Source organism: Triticum dicoccoides, chromosome 4B (genome assembly GCF_002162155.2).
Source record: "Triticum dicoccoides isolate Atlit2015 ecotype Zavitan chromosome 4B, WEW_v2.0, whole genome shotgun sequence".
Taxonomy (NCBI): domain Eukaryota; kingdom Viridiplantae; phylum Streptophyta; class Magnoliopsida; order Poales; family Poaceae; genus Triticum; species Triticum dicoccoides.
In genome coordinates this window covers 505816780-505825095 of record NC_041387.1, presented here as the reverse complement: position 1 = coordinate 505825095, position 8316 = coordinate 505816780, and the positions used below count along the sequence as shown (strand labels likewise).

The window sequence follows — 8316 nt, the reverse complement described above, 5'->3', positions numbered from 1 at the left end:
TCCTCAAGTGTGATGTGTTATTGAACAATAATTGTGAAGTGTTCAATAAATATATTTTAGAAGCAAGAGAACTCCCTCTTTTGAGCATGATTCAGAGGGTTAAAGGGCAATTGATGGGCAAAATCTATGGTAAGAAGATGGAGTCAGAAACTTGGCCTGGAACCATATGTCCTAAAATCAGGAAAAGATTGCAAAGGCATATTGATGCTGCAAACACTTGTCATGCAGATCCTGCTGGTCTGGGTGAAGTGCAAGACAGAAATAGGCAGTTCAGTGTGGACATCAGGTTGAGGAAATGCAGTTGCAGACGGTGGGATTTAACTGGAATTCCTTGTTGTCATGGAGCGGCAGCTCTGAGACATGAAAAAATTCCACCGGAATCAATGGTCCACCAATGTTACTCTATTGAGACTTACCGCAAGGCCTATGAGCACATAATATTGCCATGTAAAGACGCAAGTGAGTGGCAGAAAATGTATGGAAGAGAAGTGCTTCCTCCCAAAATTAAAACAAAGAAAGGCAGGAGGAGAAAGAATAGAAGGCAACAACCTGAAGAGAAAGAAGGTAGGGCAGGGAGGAAAGTTGGCAGAGGTGGAGCTATTATGCATTGCAGTTATTGTGGACTTGCAGGATATAACATAGGTGGATGCAACGATTTTAAATTGGGGTTGAAACCGAAGAGGAAATTAGCAAAGAAGAAAGTAAGGGCAGAGCCTGATATTTCCTCCTCAGATGAAGAATATGTGGCCATGGCACAGGTAATTTACATGAGCAAAACATTTTTCTATTTATGTGAATTTCTGTACATGAGCAAAAGATTTACCTATTTATTCAAATGTGCATGAGTAGGAGGAGAACATGCAAACTATGGGTTTTTCTCAGCAAGAAGCGCCTAATTATGAGGTTGAGGTCATTAGTACCTTACTGGAAGAGGTACAATTACTTTCACATTGTCATGCACATATTGTTTCATTCTTCCTTACTGCCATGTCATGCACTTGCTATTTCATTTTTTCACTCCCATGTAACGAAAATCGCATTTGTTTTTCTGTTAGAGTGTTGCAAGCCAGACCATGGATCCACCTGACGCGGGACCTTTACCATTATCTTCATTTATTGAAGAAAATGTCCCAAGCCACCCCCCTGTGCAGCCAACAACTGTAACAAAAGAGGGCAATGTTCATAGAAAAAGAGAGGTTCTAGCTCTGGCAAAAATAAAAGCAGCAACTGAAAAAAGAGAGGTTGCAGACAAAGCAAAGTTTGAAGCAGCTATGGCCAAGATAAGAGAAGAAGAGCAAAAGATTTTGCAAGCTGCAGAGAAAAGGAGAGAAGTGGCTGCAGCAAAAAAGCTAGAGCTAGAGGAGAAGAAGAAAGCTATATTGAGAGAGAAACAGTTGGCAGCTGAAGAAAAAAGAAAACAAATTGAAGAAAGGAAAAGAATAAAATTAGCTACACAACAGGAGAAAAAAGCACTTGCAGATGCCAAAAGGAATGCACTGCAAGCTAGAAAGAAAGAAGCAGAGGAAGCAAAAACTAAGAGGGCTGCAGAAAAGAAGAGAATTGCCGACGAGAAGAGACAACAAACTGAAGCTGCTCTAAGAGAAGAAGAAATGGAATTTTTAATGTTCCAGGCAGACGAGCAAGAAAGGATAAGAGGTTTTCATGAGAGAGAGGATCACTCAAGGCAGCAGGCCTGGGAGGGTCAAGTTCAAATGCAAGGCACATCCATCGTACAAAATTGGGGAGAGAGAAATCAACATGTAGAAGAATGGAACAATAGACAAGCTGAGGAGACAAATAGACAAGCCATGCATGACACATCAGCATGCCAGGGAAAGGAAAGCACTTTGAAGCAAACACATCAGCCAAAAAGACCATATTTCAGTCAGCTAAGAACTGGTTTTAAGAAACCAAGGAAAACAAGCATGTTTGATGTATTTAGGGAGGAGAGATGAGCATGTGAAATGATGTGTGGTGTCTTTTCTTAACTAGTTGCACTATCTTTTATTTGCTTCCATGCATGTATGGTATATGGTCATGTGATGAACCTTAAGTTTACAAAATGATGTCTTCAGTACTGCAAACTGTTGTCTTTTTGTCATGTATGCAAAACATGTATGATATGTTCAAGAACATGTTCTGTTCTGTTCTTCTCCAGTGTATCATGTGTCATTACAGCTTGGTCAGTGGTCAAAATTACAAAGCTTGTACTGAACTGATGCTAAATTGGTACAGATCATGAATCGAACTGGTGCTAAATTGGTACATCATTGGTACAGAGCATGTTCTGAAATGGTCTGTGTTGTTCTAGTCAGGCATGCCGATTTCTTATGGTAGTCAATAAAACAAATTGAAAGGTTTGTTCAAAGCAATTGTTGTCTGACTTTTACTTTACATTTGAACTACCAGCATTCATAAGCTACAAAAGATCACTCATAATTTAAAGAAGTTAATCCAGGAAATACCAAACAGACTAACATTGCATACCATTCAGAATATTCATAAGCCTTACATTGCATAGCATTCCGGCTCAAGCTAACATTACATTGCATGACATGCCGGTTCATCAACAGAACACAGAAAATAAATAGACATTTGCCACCGGCAAACGATCAACTAGTACTAATCTTGAGTGCCACAACAAATATTCTGAATTTTTTATGTACATCAACCACTGATCTTCAGTGTCACAGCAGACCATCAAGTACTAGTTTTGAGAAGGCAACAACTGAATGATCAACTACAGAAATTCTTCAATCACATCAGAGCCGCCGTCGCCCAAAGCACATGCCTGAGACCCTCCAGCACGCCCATTCCCGCAGTGCACGAGGGTCACGCACCCGGTCTCCAGTCCTCGGGCGCCGTGCGTGCTTGCCGCACACAACCTCAAGGCGCTGCTCCTAGCCGTCGGCGCCGTGTGTGCGTGCGGCGGACAACCTCGAGCCGCCGGCGCCGTGTGTGCATGCCGTGCACAACCTCGAGCCGCTGAGCCGTAAGTGCGGCACACAACCTTGCTGAGGGTGAGGGGAGGGCCGACGGCTGCCACCGGCGCCGGAGAAGGACCTCTCGCTCACGCTGCCGCCGCCCATCGAGAGGAGAGGATTTTTTTTTTTTTTGAAAGGGAGAGGAGAGGATTTGGGATTAAGGGTTAGGGATTTTTGGGTGGAGGGAAAATTTGGCTATCCCAGGCTCGATCTGATTTAGGCGGTCCGGCTGGACCTGCTCGCGAGGATGACCTGGCGCGTCCGGCGTATAAGAAACGTACACAGGACCGTACGTGTACCCTAATCACGTGTATGGGGACTGTTTTGGAGCGATTCGCGAGTTTCAGGACTGTTTTGGAGCGGGCCGACGAGTTCCAGGACCGCGTGTGTATTTTACTCTACATTTCCGTGCGAGCGCGAGCGCGTATCGACGAATGACATCGCAACAGATATACACGTCGACACGCACGCATGCAGTCCTTGTGCCTTGCTGTATGCCCCGTACCCACCCTTCTCCCTGTACATCCAACAGGATCACGCCCAGAAGATGACTGCAGATCTGAATCTCCCGCTGCATCTCTTGGACTCTTGCACGGAGCAAGCTGCCAAGCACCACGCCATATCATCATCATGGTTCATGGGATCATGCAGCCGAAGGCGTCACCGCCTGCCGCGCCTGCACGCCGGCCGGGGACCCCACCGCTACCAGCTCCCGCGCCAGCGCGTATCTGAAGGCCATGTTGTGGGGCCTCCACTCCACGCGCGCCCTCCCCTGCTGCCGCACCGCCGCCCGGAGGCCCTCCGGGAGGCACGACTCCACCACGCGCAGCAGCTCCTGCGCGGCCAGCCCGGCGTCCCTCGCGTACGACTCCAGCACCTTGGGCAGGATCACCCTGCCGCGCCCCGACCCGCGCACGCCCACGTTGCCCCGGATGAACTCCTCCTTGGCCGCCTCCAGCTGCTGGAACAGCCGCTTCGGGCTGTACAGCCGCACCTGACCACGATCAAGACAAGACGACGCGATCCATCAGTTCCATGCGCTATTGCAGACAAGAAATTATGCGCGCACGTACCACTGGATCCGAGTGGCTTCCGGAGGACAGCGCGAAGTGCACCAGAGGCTCGGGCCGGTCGACGGCGAACCCCTGCAGCTCGTCCTTGTCCCTGGGCTTCCATCTCGGGTACAGGAGCAGCCTGAACCACTGCAGAATTTGAAAGGGAAGCAGAGCATCTGATGAGAACCATTATTTGCAATGCCAACTAGCAAATGAAAATGGAGTTCAGAAATTGAGAAGAGGGGGTCGAATTCTGGACCTGTCCGGAAGAGTGCACTCGGCAGCACAAGATCTGGTACTCTATCAACTCCGCGTTTACCCTCTGGCCACTGATGATGTAGGATACCTGTGGTGCAAAAATGTTTGCCAGGTTACAATTTTGAGAGGGGAAGAGTAGGTGATGTTTTATCTAAACAGGTTCCCATTCGATGTCGATACGACCTTAGTAAGCAGCATTCTCTTGCTGTTACTCTGCGGGATCCCATATTCAATATGAGCCTGAAAAAATAACCATGTTAGGATTAAGAATATGGTCAGATATATGAGTACAGGCTAAGGAACTATAGTTGCATTACATGCATCATCATGGCATTGTGCACATTGATCCAGAAGGCGAGCTTTTCTTCGTTCTTCATTCCACCGAGATCAACTGTCTCTAGCAGCTGAACAAGTGATCTGCAGAGTGACAACATGACAATCTGTCAAACACAAATAGCTATGTGGATCATTTGCTCAACGTATGGACTGGAGCACATCGATATGGCATGAAAAAAACACTCACTTGTATTTACACAACATGTCTTTCACATCGGCAGACCTCTGGGCCCCCTTGCAGAGAGCAGATACCTCAATTACAGAATCACATTGCTGGCCCAAATCACCCGAACTGAATGAACTGTCCTGCCATGCCTCGATAAAGCTTTCTTTCCTGCATCTGGGGCTCCATATATCACCAGTAAATTTGGAAGAGATCCCACTCGCCGATGAAAAGGACGAGCACGGTGAGGGGAAGAAGGCGCGTTGCACAACGCTGACATCTCTGAGCCTGATGTATATGCCAGCAATGCATTTGATCATGTCCTCGGATATCTTGTTAGGAGTTTGAGGAACATGATCTGCAATCCTGGTACCCAGGATATCTGCTAAGCTTACAATGCTGGAATCCATGCACTTGCCCTCCTGCTCATGAAAGTGATGTTAGTACCAACATTGCAACAGGCCTACAGCAACCAGGATCACTGGTAAACAGGTTACAAACTACGAGAGTACTCGGACATTGTTATGTACCTCGACGAACGTTAGAGGCGAAGTATGACATGGTTTAAGAGCTCTAGCGAGATTGTTCGCTGAAGGGGATACTCTAGCCGAGCAGATGGAACGCGGCAGGAGCGAGGAATGGCTGCGCCCGATAGCAGTCTTGCTGTCATTGTGCTGTGAAATGTCAGGTTCAGTATTAAGCGCTGCCGTTGTCGACCTGCGTGCCTGAACCATGCGGCTGGACTGCACCAATCGGTGCTTCTTTGGGGTTGAGAAATCGTACGCCGAAGTTTCAGAGCGTGTGCCTGAAAACGACCTTGTCGATTGCCTGTTTCTTCTCTCCATGTCACAAGCAGAAACCGTGCTGCATAATTGTTGGTCAAAGGCCTGCCGGTAGAGTGTCAGGAGATGCTGCTCCAAGCATATGACTTCTAGCTCCAGTACCGCAATCTCCTTTATGAGCTTCTCAGTAGGCTGACATGACATGAAACATAGATAGTTGCTTTGAATCAAGAATTCAAACATACAGCCCTCCAAAAAAGATGTGCATACAACATTCATGAATACGATGTGTTTTAACTCTGAATTTTCTGATTCTTCCGACATCGCTACATCAGGGGAAAAAAATACCTTTGGAAGGTAACAGTCTTTTGATAAATGGATAGCACAAGGCTTGTGACCTAATGCTTTCTCTAGAGCACGCCGCATGGCAAACTGATCGTTTAGTCGCTTCTCCAGGTGTTGGACCTGCAGAAGTAACACCATCATGAGTATCAGAACCGAATTGAAGTACGACCATATATGTCAACAAACATACAGTCGAACTGATTCTCTGGTCCTATACTGTACTGGTATGACGAGCTTGTGGGCAACAATGTCTACCCTACCCCTTAAATTTCTCAAATTTGGAATTCATTTTTTAGTTTTTTACACAGGGCAACTGAGTAGCTTTTTCATGTAATATTGTACCAAAGATGGACAAGTGATGAACATGAACTGAATCTCAAAATTCAGATAATTGGCATTTTCCTGCAGAAATTCGTATAATTGGCCAAATTAGTCCATGGATATGGCATTCAAGACAAAAAGGACAAGGCATAATCACGAGCAACTAAGAAACAATCAAGTAAGTCGAAAGCAATTAATAAGAGGTCTGACATGGGCCATATACCATTCAAATGTTAGTAGTAAGCCAAAATGAGATTTTTTTTTTTTGTTGTTGATTTCAATCATTTACCTCTTGTACCAAAGAGCATGGAATCTCAGTGCTGTGCGGCTGCGTTTTACTGGTGCTGTAATAATCCTTCGGTTCGCCGGCATTCTTGCAAAAAGGACAGAAAAAAACAGAAAATATGAGATATTTGCATAGAAAAGGCATGTAGCAAAAACAGTAACCAATGCGGTTTTGATCCTCGACAAAACAAACTGGTTCAGAGATGGGAATTTTCTACAGCAAGGAAAAATGATACATAGCGAAAAATATCCCTGGATTGCCTGCTGCAACAATTTGACAGGAAAACTGACTCTGCTTATGCACATTAAGAGAAAAAACAATGGCGCCATTTTACCTCTGCAACTGGCAATTTACCTGTTGATGCTGAGCCTGGCACCTCGGAGAGGGCGAATCTACGCTCTCCATCCTGAGCATTAGCTCTTGCAGAATAAAACCACCGCCGACGCGGAATCGCCAACAAGCGCTTCTTCTACCTAAGAAATGCAGAATCATATCATGAGACCAGTCCAGAATCCAAACAGCATGCTGCAAAAGAAACCACATGGTGCGAACCTCTTGGAGCAGATGCGATTCATTGCTGAGCCACTCCACTGCAGCAGCCAGCAGGTCCGCGCAGCTGAGCTCAAGAATGGCTCCTCTCCTCCGGCCTGATCCCACAGGTGAACCCAGCCAAGCTAAAACCTGAAATCTGCAGCCACATTACACACAGGCCAGAAAAGAAACCCACAGGAAAGAGAGGCGGGTAATGAGAGACGCTCTCCTATAATGGAGAGGGAGAGGAATCTCACCTTACACAAAAATCGTCCACAAGGTGCGGGATTTCTCGGAGTTGTTGCCGAGGAGCTGATCACCTAACCAACGAAACCACTGGACTGGGCTGCCTTCTGAATGTCTTCCTTCTCTTGTCCCGAAGCCGCCGCTGCTTCTCTCGGTGGCTGTGTGCGTGGAGCATGAGGGCGACGGATGAACTTGAGGGAGGTGCGGGTAAGTGCTAGAGCCTAGAGGGTACCTCCACTGCTCCTATATGAGAATCGTACGCCTATTCCGATCGATCCTCTGCTCTGTCCGGCTATTCCGATGCTTTGTTTATGGTGTTGATGTATATTTATGCCTGACCAAAAACTTACCAACTTCACTCCTTTTCTATGCAAGGTTTTTATTACTACTCCACACAACTCTATTAGATAGAGGTGAGGTGAGGGCTCAGGGCGGGCTCCACACAAGTCTATTCTACTCTATCCAGATCTGGAAGCTCTTTATTTATCTATGCCCACATTGCTGATTACTCGCCTTTTTACATCAGATGTTGAGAGCAGAGGGTGATGAGCTACCTGAATCTTCCGTCACCTTAAGCAAATAAAGCTTGGATTAATTGAACAAACAGGACAGTCAGCTCAAGACTTTTGCTCCCGATGAAAAGGACGATGCGGGTACGTATTATATGCAGGTTTTGCCTGAAGGGTGATGATGAGCTGATACGGCAGGGGAGGTAAAAAAACAGCGCAGCCAGTTTAGCATGCAGGCACAGTAACATGCATGGCTCTTGTTTGACCTATTACCTGTGAATGTGAAGACCACGCTACGCTGCTCTCTGCCGAGGCAATTGATAGAAGTCGTCCTATGTGTCCACGCACCAGACACGAGCGAGCAGAGAGTGTGGACGGTGGAGATCGCAGAGAGAGGGAGGGAGGGAGCAAGAGCCCACGAGTCCAAAACCCCGGAGAAAGCGGCCAAGGAAATGGGCAGGCACAGGCACACGTCCACTGTTGACTGCGGTGAATCTGTC

At 46.7% G+C, this 8316-nt stretch overlaps 1 protein-coding gene across 3 annotated transcripts; it reads right to left on the bottom strand.

The window, feature by feature from the left end:
• Positions 1-3356: 3356 nt before the first annotated feature.
• On the bottom strand, positions 3357-7748 carry LOC119291130. Of its 3 annotated transcripts, XM_037569843.1 has the most exons (13): positions 7540-7748; positions 7319-7465; positions 7083-7211; positions 6885-7003; positions 6534-6617; positions 5927-6043; positions 5327-5770; positions 4821-5218; positions 4615-4714; positions 4481-4537; positions 4299-4385; positions 4058-4186; positions 3357-3978 (listed from the first exon to the last, which is right to left on the bottom strand). In XM_037569843.1, the coding sequence occupies exons 4-13, from the start codon at positions 6942-6944 to the stop codon at positions 3628-3630; spliced, it is 1827 nt and encodes a 608-aa protein (XP_037425740.1). In that variant the 5' UTR covers positions 6945-7003; positions 7083-7211; positions 7319-7465; positions 7540-7748; the 3' UTR covers positions 3357-3627. The 3 variants fall into 3 exon arrangements, with proteins under 3 accessions (XP_037425740.1, XP_037425741.1, XP_037425739.1); XM_037569844.1 differs by having other exon boundaries at positions 7083-7218; positions 7319-7748; XM_037569842.1 differs by having other exon boundaries at positions 7319-7748.
• Between the last annotated feature and the right edge of the window lie 568 nt (positions 7749-8316).

Excerpts from the sequence above, each read along its gene's own strand:
- LOC119291130 (XM_037569844.1), bottom strand. The coding sequence starts at position 6,944 with ATGCTCAGGATGGAGAGCGTAGATTCGCCCTCTCCGAGGTGCCAGGCT. Across the intron at positions 4,538-4,614 it reads ACAATGCCATGATGATGCAT|GCTCATATTGAATATGGGAT; the intron begins GTAATGCAACTA and ends TTATTTTTTCAG. Across the intron at positions 4,187-4,298 it reads GAGTGCACTCTTCCGGACAG|TGGTTCAGGCTGCTCCTGTA; the intron begins GTCCAGAATTCG and ends CAAATTCTGCAG.